A 16,777-nucleotide genomic window follows, 5' to 3' on the forward strand; every position below is an offset into this window, starting at 1 on the left:
GGGACAGGCCAGGTAATGGGAAAGCACATACCCAATGCCTCAGTGTTCTCAGTGAGGTAGGACTCCCTGCTGATGAATTGATGTGGAACTCTGAAAGAGCTTGTTGGGCATGAGAGCACTAACTCACAAAGTGCGAGAACTGCAGCTGGCAAGGCCCAGGAGATGCAACAGATCATGAACATGATATGATTTGGCTTAAGGTGCTCAGAAATTCAGCTATGAGATCAGAGATGATGGGTAGCTGCAGTGATCCTGGGTTTTGGAAGGGTGTGTGAAAGAAAGGCACAGAGACAAGGAGGCTGTGAGTCATGAAGGAAAAGAGCTGGAGATAAAGGACCACGGGGAAAGGGGAAACATGAAGAAGGAGGGGAAACATGAAGAAGGAGGGCAAACCAGAAGAGAGCTGATGGTGGACAGAAAGTGGTCTGATTCTGGCCAGGGGATCTCTTTCAGGCGGGTTTAGGGGTGAGAGAGAAAAAAAGGAGGAAAACTTAGAGGAGCAGTTTTGTGGCAGAGCATGAGAAAGCACCTCAGAAATGCTCCAGCCATTATGTAGACAAGAAAACGAGGGCCCCAAGAGGGAAGTGCCTTGTCCTTTGCCACACGGTGACACACATGTCAGTACTGGAGCAAGAACCTGATGGCTGCCTTAGGAAATATTCATGTGAGGGACCAACTACCATGTTTCCCTGAAAATAAGACCTAACCGGAAAATAAGCCCTAATATGATTTTTCAGGAGGACATCCCCTGAACATAAGCCTAATGCGTCTTTTGGAGCAAAACGTAATATAAGACCTGGTCTTATTTTCGGGGAAACACAGTAGACAAATGGCTAAACATGGGGCCTCACCACACTTTGGTTCCTCCTTTGCGCTTGTGCACATGCTATTTCCATGGTCTAGGCTCTCCTTTACCCCGATCTTCACATGCTCGACTCTAAATGCGTTTTGAGTTCTGATTCCAATGCCACCTCCTCCGTGAAGCCTCCTTCCAGTGCCCTGCCCCAGCTGGAAGGGGTTTCACTTCCTGTGCTTCCAGAGCACTTTATGTGGACCTTTCTTTATCAGGGTTATTAGTCTGTCTATCTGTGTTGCTCCAGAACCCTGCCATCTGCAGATTAATCTTTGAATTCCACAGTGAGTCTTACACAGGAGATGGATTTCTGACTGCTTCTACATACTACCAGATTCCAGTAGTAGGAGACAGCATGCTCCATGTAACTGGTCAAGGTTCTATGATTTTGCACAGAAGAGACACTTGGATTTAGGCAAGCTGTATGGATACAAGCTGCTCTGCTACTTCCCAGCTATGGGAAACAAATATTGCACACCGCCGACATTTATTTTAGTCATTTATAAAATGGCGGTAAAGATACCTATCTACCAGAATCTTAAAATAGATTAAAGCACCTACTATGTGTCAGATACCCCTAGACTGAAGATTCAGAAATTACGTCAAATTATTCCTATCCTCAAGCAACTCAAGTCGACCTAAGTGTAAATGAGCCCAAAACCAGCCACCATGCCTGACACATAGTAAACTAATTATAAGTTAACTTTCCTTCCCATAGGCCAGATATCACTATATTTTGAACAAATTGGTTTGGATATAGTACCCACTCTTTCTCCCTCCCTCTCTCACCAAATTGGGCAGATGGCTTTTTAGTCTCAGTGCAGGTTTCAGGAAGAAGCCAGAAGGGGAGGAAGGTACAGGAAAGGAGCCTCCGACTTCCTCACAGTAATTAGTCTCCTTTTGACATTGAGGCCAAACCCAAGCCACTGTCTGTGCTTTGTAACTTCCATCCCTATCACCTGAGAGTCAGAGCTGTTGCAGCCACGGCTCTGTTCCACAGACCGAGGTGGCAGCCAGCTAATGAGCCTTAGAAACCACACGGCCTTTCACCTCACTCAAGGAGCTCAGAAAGCTTTCAAACCAAGCAGAAAAGTGGATTCCAGTATGTTGGTTCATAGCAACCTATTTCCCCAGGACCAGAATTTCAAGCTTTTTGAAGCACCTATCACAAGATGTAGTAGGTCACTGCTATTCATCCTAATTGGAGGGCACTGGGCTTGCTGATCAGAGGTGTGCAAACCTAGACTCCAAATGGAGTCTGACCTTGCTGAAGTATAACAAGCTAGGAAAGGGCTGGTGAACAGAGAAGTCAAAGAATGTGACTGGGATGTGTATTTTAGCTAGGGGTAGAACGCTACCCGGACCCCACAGAAAGGGCCCAGTTGGATGTACTGAAAAGACAGTTGGTGTTAAATGCTCTTCTCAAAGACCTCTAGCCCTGCTATTCCTTGTGAAAGGCCCACCTCTCCACCCAGTCACGTGCTCACCTATCTAACTCTCCCCTGTACTTTTCCACCCAGATGTTCCCCAGACACCTCAAACTGTAGCCAGTATTAGAGTGAGCTTTCTGAAACTAAAGCTGACTATATCACCTCTCTGCTTAAAACTTTTCAGTGGCTCCCACTGACAGAGAAAACCTAAATAAAACTCTTTCAAGGCCATTCATGACCTGATGCCCGCCAACTTCCCTCGCTTCTCCCTCCTCTCACTACTACCACAAATGTCCTAAGCTAAGCCACTCCAAACAACGGGTCTTCCCTAGAAAATGGAATGATCTGTCCCATCTTTGTTGCAAACCCCGGCTTCCACAATGGGCTGCTGCAAGGTGCCCGCCTCCTCCTTCTATCTCTGTCAACTCAAATCCAACCCCTTCGCCCACCTGAAACCCCCTTCCTCTAAGAAGCCACCCTGATCACCCCAGAAACCAATTGCGCTTTTCCTTGAACCCTGGGAGTATTGCCAGGTACACCATTGGTCATGATCCAATTTACATTGCTTCTGGAAGTGGTACCAAATGAAGCGGTACTTTAGAAACCTGATACCTGATTCATAGACAGTATCAACAATAAACCTTGCTAATAGCTAATGACAGAGTCATGCAGGGGATAAACATGGGCTCTGAAGCCAGAGAAGGCTGGATTTGAATCCTTGTTTTTACAGACTGTCTTTGGGCAACTCACCCAGGCTCTCTGAACCCTAGTTTCCTGGGCATCACCCCATCGGCAATGTCAGAGGTTTAGGTATTTGTTGTTTGAATAAATCATGAAGCACATACATGAAGGAGCACTGTAAAATTTCCATTCAAAGAATAGTGATTATTTTAAAATCACGCGTTATCACACCAGCAGTTTGATTCAGGAAGATAACCAGAGATTTTGTGGAAGATGTCAGCTCGGGCATCCAAACAGAAACCTGATTCTGATGCCCAATTTCAGGAGGGCTTACATTTGCATACTGAAGAGCTCCAATTCTGATAGAAAATTTTACAGGGCTGTCGGGGGAAATTCTACTAAATTACAAAGCTGCCAGCTCCCAGTTTATCAGCCTTTACCTCTGGCAGTATTTAGTAGTACGCCTGTCTGGGCCCAATTTCCCAGTCTTTGATGAAATGTTAGGCACTGACCATCTCCTTGTGTTCAAACCGCCACACTACTTCCCACACAACTAGTGGGCTCTTTTCTGCCTCCTTCCAACACCTCCTCTTATTTCTTTGCCTCAGTGTCAATCTCTCACATATTTATTATTCTGAACTTTGATTTTTAGGCTAGCACTTGCTGTTGGCAAGGGGTACAGGAAATGTCAAGTCTCAATGGATATTATTCCTCGGGTGAAATTCTAACCTCGAGTTTCCCCTCCCGTAACATACCTATACAGAAATAGCCCAGTCTGATCATTTCCTTTTGATGTTTAATTGGATGTCAGTGCTGTGCTTTCTGGGCTGAGAAGCTAATGCCTCTCCGAGAGGGAACAATTCCGGCTACACAAATGAGACTTGTGATGGGAGAATGCTCAGTGCTGAATCTAATTTTCTCTCCCATCCATGAACATAAGACAATTTCTCTGGCATTAAAGCATCTCACTCAGTCTTTCTGTCATTAATAAGAATTAAATTCTGTTCTCCCAAAATTAAATATAATTATACTTTGCCTCGTAAATAAAATTGAATTATCATTTTCAAAATTTAGCACTAATGCAACTGCTGTGTTCAGAGCTTTAACTTTTTTTTTTTTAACCCTGTTGCTACTTTCAGTGTATTTTTTTTTAAAGGCATTGGGCTTATTTTGCTGTCAATTGTGACTTACTTTGATAACAGAGCTTTTCTGCTCCCTATCCATCTAGTCATTATTGTTATTAATTATGCTTTTCTTTTTGGTAGGGGAGGAGAGTAATAGAGACGAAATTGGATGCTCAGAGGATCTGAGAAGGTCACCCTAAGTAAAGGGAGAGCCTAGGTCAGGTTGAGCCGAAAGAGCTAAAGAAAGGGCCCTGATGTGGAGTCTGAAAGGGAAATCAACAATGTGCATTGAAAATTTTTTTTAATCCAAGATTTCCAGGGAGGCATTCAGTGGACTCTATGATTTGAACCCTGCCCACCTTTCTGGCCCTACTTCCTCTCCATACCCCTGTAGCTCCTACTCGGCAGTCAGGCTGAGGCAGGACTTTACAAACAGATGGCGCTCTGGGCACAGCTTTGTACTCCTGCCCACGCCATTCCCTCTGCCTGGACTGCTCCCCTGTTTTGCCACCAGGGAGCCCCTGTCTGTCCCCTCCGAAGGTCTGGCTCACAAGACTTTCCCAGGTTCCTCTCCCACCCCTCTCTTGGCTGAGCTCATTGCTCCTGCCCCTGTGCTCGCAAACCCCACTGTATACACATCAGTCGGAGCTCTTATCATGCCACCTAACTAGGTGTCGCTTCCTGCACGGACTGTGGCTCTCTGATCCTCTGTGCCTAGAAGAGTGCCCGGCACACAGGGAGGACACAGATGGTGTGCCTGTCAGGGGCGGGTGCAGGTCCCCGGCTGGGCTGCGTGCTCTCTCTGTGGAGGCTGCACTCTGATCTGCCGTGGGGCTCAGGAAGCTCACTACACTGAGAGGAGGCTGATGATAATTAATCTCCGTGGCCCTCGTGCTGTTGTTTGGGGATAAGTGTGCCAGCACGTTAAGGACTCTTCATCTGGACTTGGTGACTGGTGTTGGGGGCTGGGGGACGGGGTGGCAGAGAGTCTCAGAAACCACAAAGAAACCGAGCCTCGGAGAGAGAAAGCAAGTCGTTCAAGGTGACACGGACTCAAATCCAGGTCTGGCTCCAAACCTTCACTATGTAAACTGCCCTCAAACTGACAATTTGTTAGAGTCTAAGGACTCTTTGGCTAATTTAGATTTAATCATGCATTCTAAAAAATATACACTAATATTTTATCTATTAAGTACTTACTGAATGCTAGCCATCACGCCAGGGATTTGATACCTACATATTAAAGCTAATGTGAACAACAACAGCGCAAGGCAGGTATCACTAGTCATATTCTCTGGATAAGTTGGGTTGTGGAGAAAAGTCGTCTGACTTGGTACCACTCCAAGTCCCACGCAGTCACACTGACTGCACACGTTACCTCCAATCCCATACCATCGAATCTCTAAAACATCTCCACCTGTTATTCTGTGAAACTCAACTGCAGTGAAACGATAAAATCACAAACCACTAGCATGAGCATTTTATAGGCAGAATCTCTGCCATGTGCTGCTTCTATGACCCAGAGACCTAAAAGGAATAAAATGTAGTGAGGAGGCCTTCTTAAATACAAGTCATTTATGGAAGAAAAGATTGCAGAGAGCTCACCAAGCAGTGGAAATGAGGAATGAACTTATGATGCTGAGGACAGAGGCCACTGGGCTTGGTGGAGGAGAAGGAAGACCAGAGGGAGAACCAATGGAGGGCAAAGGCTGAGTCTAAGAGGTCACAGTTGAAATGGTACCCTGGAAAATGCCACAGAGCCTGAAATCTTCAGAAGTCCTTTTAGGTTCTGAAAAAAAGGTAGGGCTTTTCCAATTTGAAGGACCATCTCAAAGACTAAATTCCCTCTCTTTTCTGAGATAGGTCCAGGTCAAAAGGATGAGAAGCCATGAAAGCACTTGGGGAGAGGGTGGGGGGGGCGCTGTGCTCAGCAGTGCTTCTGAGCATGCCCACTTTATGCAAAAGCTGATGAGGCATCCAGCCCAGCAGGGCTGCTCCCTGGGGAAGAAGGCTTGAAGGAGGTGAAATGATGCCAGCTCTTATCCAGGAGGGGTTCTGGCTGGCTGGCACTGCACATGAACTAACATGACTTAGTTTAGGAGAGTACAAAGGAGCCTAGGGATTTGGTTTTTGCCCTGCAGAGTGTATTGGGCAGGGAGGGGGGGTAAGATGGCGGGAGTGGAGTCCTGAGAGAAGAAGTTAGACTGTCTGATCGTGTGCTGGGATCTTCCTGGACAAAACCTTTACCTATAGCCCCTTCCGTCCCCTTTGACCTTCACTGGGTGAATCATTCATTCAGTAATCACTGAGAACCTAATGTGTGTCAGGCCGTGTCCCAGGGATATCAACAGACCCTTCCTTACCTCATGGAGTTCAGGGTTTGGCAAGAGATAGGCATGGTTATAATACACTGCTCAGTTTACCGCAGAGCTGAGGAGGGGCCTTGGAGCCAGATCGGCCCTCTACCAATGGCGGGATGCTGGTGAGCAATTTAACTTTTCTGCGCTTTAATTTCATCTGGAAAATGGAACTAGTACTACTTCTTTCACAGGGTTTTTATGAACCTTAACTAAGATAATGGCTGTAAAGCACTTAGGTCAATATCTGGTACATGGTAAGCACCAAGAAACAGATGGGCTCTCTAGTTAATGCTCCATCCTGCGGATTGTCAGGAAAAAAGACAAGGTTACTGATAGGGAAACCTCTTTGGATGCAAGGGGGGCTTTAGGCAAGAGCTGAGGACTTGGAAAACATGGGCCTGAACTTCACTGAAATTCTGTCACTGATCAGCTGGGTTACTTTTAAGTCACTTCCCTTCTCCAACTCTTCCCATCTGTAAAACATCAGCAGTAGCACCACCTCCACCACCACCATCACCACCATCCCCACCATCACCACTACCACTATCACCAGCACCCTCAAAGGGCTGAGGAAGTGAAGTCCCACGGGCCCAGAGTCGAGGACTGAGTATATTGGGGGTAGGGGAAGAGCACATCACCTACGCTCTTCAGGGACATAGGAATCTGTTCAAACAGTTGTCTTGTGTGGTTTGTCAGGAAGGAAAACCACATTAACGAGGCTGGATTTAAGGAGGGATTTCTGAGAGGACATTGGAAGCCAAGTGGCTGGGAAGCCAGGGGCCTGAGTAAACACTTGTATCCAATCTGACTTTACTGTTTCCACAAACCTAACCCAAGTGCTGGGAACTTGTCGGCTCACATTTCATTACAGGCTGGTTGTTGAGTGCAGGGCACGTTGATTTAAACTGCCTTCATTAAATCCTGTTTTCCATGCCAAACAGCAAGACACTCATCTCAGGGAAGAGCTAGTCTTCCTTCCTAGGAGGGCCAGATCATGGGGACCCATTTCTGCCAACCTTGCAACCCCCAAGCAGTGCTGATAGTGCAAGAATCCCTTTGACTGTGTCTATCGGCCTGCAGCTCCTGAAGGGAAGGCTCCGGGAGGTGTCTGTGCCAGCCCTGCCATGCCAGGAGCAGATAACACAAACAACATGACTAATGCTACCACTTGCCCAGCGTCTCAGTCGGGCCAGACACTGCGCTAACCATTTTACCTACATTTTCTCACTGACTCCCGAAAGTCTCATAGACAGTTTTACCTACAAGGAAAGCGAGGGTCAGGGGAGTTAAGCAACTGGCTGAAGCTACTCAAGTAGTGGGGAGCAGGCCTTCTGAAACAAAGTCGTCTGCCTTTTCTACTCCCCACAGTTAACTCCCTAAACATGACGAGTCCCTCAGCTACCGTGGCCACCAGTCAGTGACACATCCCGTGCTTCACTTCATGGCAAAAACTCGACAGTGAGTTCCACCTCTACTCAGTGCAAGTGTCCTCAGAAGGGAGGTAGAAGAAAGACATGACGTGCTCATTCTATGCAGGCACGTGCGGACATACATTATATAATTTAATGATCACATGACCCTCTGAGGTAGGTACTATTATTACCTCCACTTTTCAGAGAAGGAGACGGAAGTCAAGAACCTTGCGAAGGTCACACAGGTGGCATGTGGCAGAACCAGGACTGAGCCCAGGCGGCTACTGCCTACACAGCAGGCGATGCAAAGAGAGAGCCACCATGGAGTGCTTTCACCAGCCTGCAGACTGGCTTCCGGAGGGGAGGTGACAGCTGAGGAGAAACAGTGGCCTGTGGGGAGGCAGCACAGTGTGCTGGGAAGGAGGCTAGGGGGTGGCCCCAGGACGGGCTTGGACTCCTCACGCCTCACGTCATGTTGCGTCGTGCACCAGCACCGGTGTTACTTTGGCAAGTCGCTGCAACTCCCTGAGCCTTGCTGTGAAGGGGGATAATGCCATACCTGTCACACTGCCTCATGGGGCTGTTGATGCTGTGTGTGTGTGTGTGTGTGTGTGTGTGTGTGTGTGTGTGTGTGTGAGAGAGAGAGAGAGAGAGAGAGAAATATCTTTATATACTGTGAGGCCCCCGACAAGCACAAATTGTTATTCCTATTGCAAGGGGAGAGAGCAATTTTGAAGCCATCTTTTAAATTCCTGGCCTTGTTTTAATCCGTTATAGGTGAGAGATTTAAAAAACTATAACTGACATTTCTGAAAGGGCATATCTCATCTTGCCTCTATCAAATGTCTTCGTTTATATGAAGGGCTCTTACCAATGGGTATTTTAATCCTAATCATAACAATAGCTAACATTTACTGAGCCCGGACCATGGGCTAAGTAGCATGCTAAGTGCTTTTTTGCATTATCTTAATTAATTCTCCAAATAATAACTCCAGAAGGTAGGTACTATCATTATCTCCATTTTACAGCTTAGAGAGGTGCAGTGACTCGCCCAAAGTTATAACTAGTAAGTCGCAGGGCCAACGTGTGAACCCAGGTCTGTCGGACTCAGGGACTCGTCTCAAAATATGGAGCTCCTTTGCCTTCACATGAGGCCACATTCATGTATGCTACCAGTTATGGGGAGTGGTGTGCAGAGTTGGGGAAGATGAGCTCTCACAATTCTATTCAATGTCCTTTCCAAGGGTCCTGTTGTCTCCTTTTACAAAGGTATGCTTTACATACCTCAAAGACACCCGAAGATATTCCTGCCTCCGTCCGAGGCCGTGGAGTTTCATCAGGGATTAACAATGCACGGACAGTTATATACCTAACATAAATTAGCTGTGTGGCCCCATAATGAACAATACAATCCAGTGTACCTTTAAGAGGACCATTTATTATATTGCTACAAACAGAGATATATAAAAAGAATTGTTCCTAAGACGCCGTGCATCTGTGTTTGCAATCATGTCTTTACACAAGCGTTGCAAACAAGGAAAGAAGTCCAATTTAGGCTGCGGATTGAACATCAATCCTCCCTCCACTGAATGGGGAGAGGCAATTCAAAGTATTCCAAAGGCACAAATGCTGCGTGGATCTCATTTTTGCCAAAGGTCTTTACCATCCTTCCTGATCACAACCAGAACTGTTAACACACAACACGATGAGTTCATTTGAACTTCACTTTGTTTAAAACAGTGTGGTACAATGGGGAAAGTGATTTAGGGTGAAAAAAAAAACCCCCACAAAACATAGCTGGAGATGCTATCACTTTTTAGCTGTGTGATGTTGGACAGGATTACTCAAAATTTTCTGGGCCTACGCTTCTTTATCAGCTGATTTATCTTCATTTGTTTGTTTGCTGTGTCCCCTTCCCCTCTCCCTAGAATGTAAGCTCACAAAGGCAGGAACTTTCTTACCTCTTTATCCCTTCTGATTATAAAAGTGCCTAGCACACAGTAGGTGCTCAATACGCATTCATTGGGTCAAATGTTATGTAAATTGGTCAAAAAGGGATGATGATGCCTTTCTCATAGTTTTTTTTTTTTTTTTTTTTTTTGTGTGTGTGTGTGTGTATTTAAACAGTGAATGCTGTTTAAATGAGACATTAGAAGTGAACATACCTACTATAAACCAATACGGTGCTTAGGTGATTCACCTATATTCTCATTTAATTCTCACCTTGAGAGGGCCTATGAATTATAAAATGCTTATAAACAGAAAGATGCCAATGTAATTATCCTTTGAACTTTGTATGTATAAACCCTGTAGTGAACCAAATACTGCAATCAAGAACACATTCAATCACATGTTCAGTCATTCATTCGTTCATCAGTATTTACTGAGCAGTTGCGGTGGGCCAGATCTACGCTGAGTCCTGGAATGGGGAGGTAAATAAGCCATGCTTGCTATCCTCATGGAACTTATAGTCTCGTAGAGGATCTGGCCAGAAAGGTGGGTGGGAGTCAGATGACAGAGAACCCTAAAGACTATACTGAGTTTGGACTTCATTCTTATTAATGGGTGAAAGCGAAGCTCCATACCTGCAGATCTCACCTGGGTACACTGTTTGCTATGACCTTGCCTCTAGGGATGGCCATCGTAATGTGACAGAAGAGATTTCAGTGAAACACATCTATTACTATAATTCACATGGTAAAGGGGCCGTCTTTTGACTCTCAAGGCCACCACTAATGAAAGCAAGGGTATGAGGATATGACTTTTGAATCCTGTGGCCATCTAAGAACAGAAGTATTGAAGGCTCGAGTTCAGGAAAAGAAGAAAAGCACTCAGCGACATGGGGAGCCCACTGATACACGACTGAGAAAGAACAGGGTCAGGGCACTGATCAGGGCACTGAATGGTGAACATGTCACAGTGGAAACCTCCTCCCTCCATCCACGCCGTGTCCCTCTTCTCCCCACATTTACCGATAGAACAGTCGTGTCCAGTCCAGCTTGGGTCACAACTGCAAAGCCCGGTGTCTGGGAGGAAGGTTCCGTGGCCCGAACACTGATCCAAGCATGTGGCCCTGGGTGTCTCACAGTTGGTGCCTCCCCATCCCACAGAGCAGTGGCACTCGCCTCTCACGCAGACACCCCGGCCAGAACACGTGGGGTCCATGCAGTCCACTGTGACACGGAAGAAAGAGCACACAGGTAAGTGTCTGACTAGCAAAGATGAGGCTTCTTTAAGCAAACTACGACACCTTGGAGTGGAGCGGAGGAGCTTCACACATGCTGCTGGAAGGACACAGATTTCCTGTGCAGAGGCCACTTGTATAATGCACAGCAATAATTCTAGCAAATGGTAGACCTGGGTTCCCAACTCTACCCAGTGACTGTTTACCTCTCTCAGTCTTGGCTCCTTTGACTGTGGATACAAACTCCTACCTCTTGGTTTGCGGGATAGACAGAGTAAAAAATATATATCAAGTGTTCATATGGCACCCAGTGCGTACTATGTCTGTAACAACTGCAATAATAGAGGACAAGACTTTGTTTTGTTCACTTCGGTATCTCCACCTCCTGGAACAATACCCAGTACATAGGAGGTTCTCAAAATATCACTGTGGAACAAACTATTATTGTTTATCCCTTCATAATGCACTTTTATTTATGTGAATGTGGGGACTAAAACAGATTTCTTAATTTAAACAAGAATTTATTTTGCATTTAAGTTCCATTAGATTTTATCATCTTCCCTAAATTCTCGTGATTGATCTAAACTTTCAAACCTCACTTTCCAGACAAACATTTGCCTAGAAATGTTTCCAGGCAAACATTTCAATGACTATTTAAAATGACATGTGATGGCTTTGCACAGCTTCTCCTTACATGGTGGGTGAACTATATAGTTATAGCTCACAGCCAAGCAGCCCCTGCAGGGCTTTTCGGGTCCAAGGTACAAGTGGTTTCAAGAGATCACCAAGAAAGAGAGAAAGGATAGTAATATTGTAGGTTACCTGCTCTCTGCTATAGCAAGTGCTTTACATACCTCATCACATTGTTTTCTCAATAACCCAGGGAGGTAAGATGAGGAAACTGAGGCTCAGAGAGCTAAATAATTTATGCCAGAGCATACACCTACATCCTGCCAGGGAGGAATCTGACGAGTTCTGTCTGATTCTGAATCCAACGACAGTTCTGTTAGTTGCGCTGATTTTCCTAAATCAAAGCTTTAGTTATGGGTCTGCACAAAATTAACAGAGACCTCTAGTCTTCTATAAAGCACCGCACAGAAAAAGTGGGAGAAGAGTATTGAGGGCTAACTTATTGTGTGGCTCCAGTTCTCATGGGAAGTGCAAAAGGCAGCAGAGAGAAGACAGAATTGGCAGAGGGGGTTGGTCCACGTTCTCTACTCAACCAGAAAGTTGTTAGGTCAGTTTTGCATTTTAGAGAGGTAGGTGATTCTATTCATCTTGCAATTGTAAGGGGACAGTGATATCCTGGTGAAGGATCCAAAAAGTAGGTGTTGGGAAAAGAGCGTTGATGGAGCTGCAATGATGTAATCAATTTCCTCCTTCCAGGAGCTCATGAGCGAGTTCTATGCTGCAGAGGAAAGAACTTAGCATTTGACCTCTGAGCTCCTAGGTTCAAGGGTCACAGGACAAAATGTACTGGTTCTACGACCACAGTCAAATTATATACCTGCTCTGAGCTTCCATTTATAACGCAGGTATGTCCAAATTACCTATCTCTCAGGTTGCTATGAGGACCAAATGGCACTGGGGATTTAGAAGGACTGTAGAAGCTATAAATTGTTGCAAAGCAGTGATTTTTCTATCCTATCAGGACCTTCAGTAGCATGACTTGGGCAAACTGTGGTCAGAGCTCATTTACAATTCAGACATGCTTTTACTTTATCAATTAAATTTTACAACCAAGTATATTTGACTTTTGCACAGAAGACTGGGAAACCGGCCTGGATGTATTAGACACAGACATAAATGGGCAGAGACTTTACAAATGGCAATATTCTCGGAACAGGCTGTTTATTTTGAGGGCCAGCTTATTAAGAAAGCTCTTTTACTATTTAGGTTTCTAAAGAACTTCAACTTAATGACCTAAATGACGAAGAAGCAACCACTTGCTTAAAACAGAATAATGATAACACAACAGTCACAATAACAATTAACATTAATTTAGTCCCTCTCCTCTACCATATTTTTCTCTTAAACCTTTTATAGACATTATCTCATTTAACCCTAACAACAACCCTTTGAGGTAGGTACCATTATTATCCTTATTTTACAGATGAGGAAACTGAAGCACAGAGAGGTTAAATGACTTGCCCAAGATCACACAGCAGCAATTCACATTTGAATCACTCTTCCCTGATATAGATCTCTGGCTATTTTTTCTATAATCTTACTGGTTCAAAAATATGGCATACCTAGAAACAGACATAAGCACATGAAATGGTTAAAAATAGGAAAACAAAACAAAATAGGGAAAGAAATAGGGCAAAGTGGAGAATTAATAAAGCCAAATGAAGGCAAAGAATCTCCTCCTCTCTTCTAGTCTCTGGACACCATTTAACAGTGGTTCAAGCATGACTTGTTGGAGTGCCTGGTAATTAAAAACAATAAAAATCATAATAGTGATAAACTTTCATGACTTGCCTCAGATCTCAGAAGGATTATTCCAACCCATTAGGCTACTAAGAGAATTCCCTGGATTCAGAGAGTTTTCCAATTTGACAGGAAATGAGTCAGCAATTCCTATCCCAAGACCTGTAAAGGTATTTCCAGCTCTGTGAATGCCTGACCCCAACTTTGGGTTGAAGCTGTCTCTGAGGCGCCCTCGAGGTTGAATCTATAAATCTGCGCTGTGGGCCAGCAAGCCGAGAGGGTGCCAAGTTCAGCAAGGGGCCCCTGGCGTCGTAGTTCTGCTCTTCCTCAGACACAGTAAGTCAGATAGGGGCCCAGGAGCCAGCAAAGCGAATCACACTCTCTCCGCAGATGGTTCAGGCAGGGGAAAGATCAGAAGGAGCGCAGGAGAGGCTGTCTCCAGGCAATTCATCATCGATTCATCACTTCAGAAGGTCACCTTGGCAAAATGAGTAGGGAACTTGAAGGGTGTTTTAAAGAGGACGGCACTCTTTTCTTTCCTTTTTTAATTTTTATTTTTCACATGTGTTTTTCCAGGACCCATCAGCTCCAAGTCAAGTAGCTGTTTCAATCTAGTTGTGGAGGGCGCAGCTCACAGTGGCCCATGTGGGGACCAAACTGGCAACCTTGGTGTTAAGAGCACTGCGCTCTAACCAACTGAGCTAAGGACTGCATTCTTGAGGGAAGTCGGCTCCAGGAAACCGAAGCTGAACTGATGGAGATTCCTGCCTGGAGAACATTGTCCCTGCTGATCCTAACTTACGGCCATTATATATGCCCTGGTGACACTCTGGTGACACTCTGGTGACACCCTAGGTAGACTGTGAATCTGCCCTCCCTTTCTGGGGCTTTTGGGGTAACAGCAACTCTAGGATGGGATTGAAGTGGTCTCTTTCCATCATACTGGGATAGTTCCCTATATGATTTTATTTCTCAGGGAACTGTGTGTAACATGGGAAGAATCGGCAGGCCGGGGTCAGGAAGCTCCGTGCAAAAGGAGTCCTGGAGCTCTTGGCAGGGAGGTCAGCTGAACTTCGCGTAGACAGTCTAACTTAGCTTTTTCTCAGAAGAGGTGCCAAACAGTTATATTTTTTTCTCTGAAGAGCTTGCCATTCAAGCCAAAATTTCTGGCACAAGCTTGGCCCATTAATGAAATGATGAATCCTGCACAGCCAGGCTGTAAACACAACTCTTCCCCCAAAATGTTCCACGCTTCAGTGACCACACAAGCTATGAGACACTCTTTAGGACCAAAACACAATGTCTCACTTTTCAATGCAAAAGGCCTAAGTTGTTCTCCTCTGCCCCTCCCCCAGCTCCCTCCAAGTGCTCAGGCTTTATAAAAATATGGGGCAATAAACTTCAGAAGAAGGGAGAGGGAGAGAGTTAAAAAAGAAGTAAGCTTGTTAGCTGATATTTTATAAACACAGTGAAACCCGTTAGAACAGAGCTGAGGGAGGTAGGGAGACAGGAGGGGGGGAGGGCGAAGGCCCCAAGAAACCCTCATTATAAACACAGGACTGTGCAATGATGCTTCACCAGAGAAATAGAAATAATAAAAGGAATCAGTACCAGATGGCCCTCCTCAGAAAAGAAAGCAGGAGTGAAAACATTTCTTTTCAAATAGATAATGTAAATCAGAGCTAAACAACTTTTTTCTCTCTTTGTAAGTAACCTTACACTCTGGGGCACTGTCCAGGGTGGGTGGATCTGGACAACTCCCCCTCCTTGGCCCACACAACACGGTGGGGTTGGGGGTGAGATAGCCCCACAGTTTCAAGAGCAATCTCCTCTTTGTTTTTCTTTCCTTCTCAGGGTCTTCATCCCAAGTGACTACAATGAAAAGAGAAAGCAGATGAAGGTCAGGTTGAGAAAGCCAAGTTCCCTTGTTGGGGGTGGGGGGAGAAGGCTGGGCGCCTCCTCTCTCAGACAGCCCAAAGTAATTCACATCACCATTAATAGGTCTGAATCAGGACCTCTAGTCACACTTGGGGCTTACAGACAGCCTGTCTCAGAGAAACGATGCTTTTCAGACACTAATCCCTTCCTGTTCCCTACTCTTTTAAAAATGGGCCCATTATATTCTCTCTCTCTCTCTCTCTCTTTTTTTTTTTTTACAGAAAATGATGGCTTGAGAGACAGGACTATCTGTTAAATCCCAAATTTAACAGGGTTTAGAAGACTCGCTCTCCTTTGGAGCCTCTTCCACCCACTGGAGAAGGCGCTAGGGCCCTGGACAGTGAACAGTGGGCAGTCATAACCATTAGCATCATCCATCAATTTCAAAGGCAAAGTCCATCCGTTTCAAAACACCTGGGATAAAGTGAGTGGAGTCAAACGAAGTGTGCTTCAGTTGTCCCCAGAATAACACTACTAACATAAGAGCTAACATTTATGGAGCATTTACCATGTGCCAGACACGGAGTGAAGTACTTTACATAAGTCATTTAATTCATCACTCACAATGGCCCTCTGAGGAAGGTATTCCCATTTTATAGATGAGAAAATTGAGGCTAGCTCGGGGCAGAGCCAGGACTCAAACATCTACCTCTGATTCCAGAGTGTGCACTCTTAAAAGCTACTCTATATTGCTTGTGGATACGACTCCTCCTCTCATCTGGAAATCCAATGCAGCCAAGAGGAAAGAGTACTGAATCAGAAGAGAGAAGAACTGGGTTGAATCCTAACCCTACCATCGGTTAGCTCGATAATTATGGGAATATCACTGCCCTTCCCTGGGCTTCAGTTTCTTCACTTGTGAAACAGAATGATTTATTTTATCTCACCTGGTTAGATTTCCTGGGAAAGAACTAATGTCACTGTTATACCAGCAGTTCACTTTCTAGCCTTGACCTACACAGGCATAATTTATTTATGAAGGAGAGAGACACAAACATGCACACGCACACACACACACACACACATACACACACAAGTGTGATAATAGAAGGCAGAGTGTAGTCTCATACTTCAGAAATGGGGCGCTGATGGGCATAAAGGCGAGTACAAAACACTTGGGCTATGGAGTCAGAAAGACTAGGCTCAAACCCACTTCTGCCATCTATTAGCTATATGACCTTGGACAAGTCATTTGACTCTTTGAGTCTCAATTTCTTCAATTATAAAATGAAGATGATTATCCCTCCCTACTCGGGTTTGAAGTTAAATGATACAAGGCTTCTAGCACAGAGCCTTGTATACAGTGAGTGCTCAATACACAACACTTCTCTTCACTGAGTAGGACCCTAACTTTAGGTTAATCGC

The 16,777-nt window shown here is 45.2% G+C and overlaps 1 protein-coding gene across 11 annotated transcripts in view; it reads right to left on the reverse strand.

Moving 5' to 3' along the window:
• TENM4 (teneurin transmembrane protein 4) overlaps positions 1-16,777 on the reverse strand; it is a 985,233-nt gene that overhangs the window by 127,598 nt on the left and 840,858 nt on the right. For all 11 annotated transcript variants that reach the window (XM_081062099.1, XM_081062105.1, XM_081062104.1 and 8 more), the window contains one exon: positions 10,833-11,033. In XM_081062099.1, the coding sequence (XP_080918225.1) occupies positions 10,833-11,033 (201 nt within the window). The remainder of the gene's footprint in view (positions 1-10,832; positions 11,034-16,777) is intronic.

The sequence above is a fragment of the Rhinolophus hipposideros genome, assembly GCF_964194185.1.
Source record: "Rhinolophus hipposideros genome assembly, chromosome: 10".
In the NCBI taxonomy this organism is placed as follows: domain Eukaryota; kingdom Metazoa; phylum Chordata; class Mammalia; order Chiroptera; family Rhinolophidae; genus Rhinolophus; species Rhinolophus hipposideros.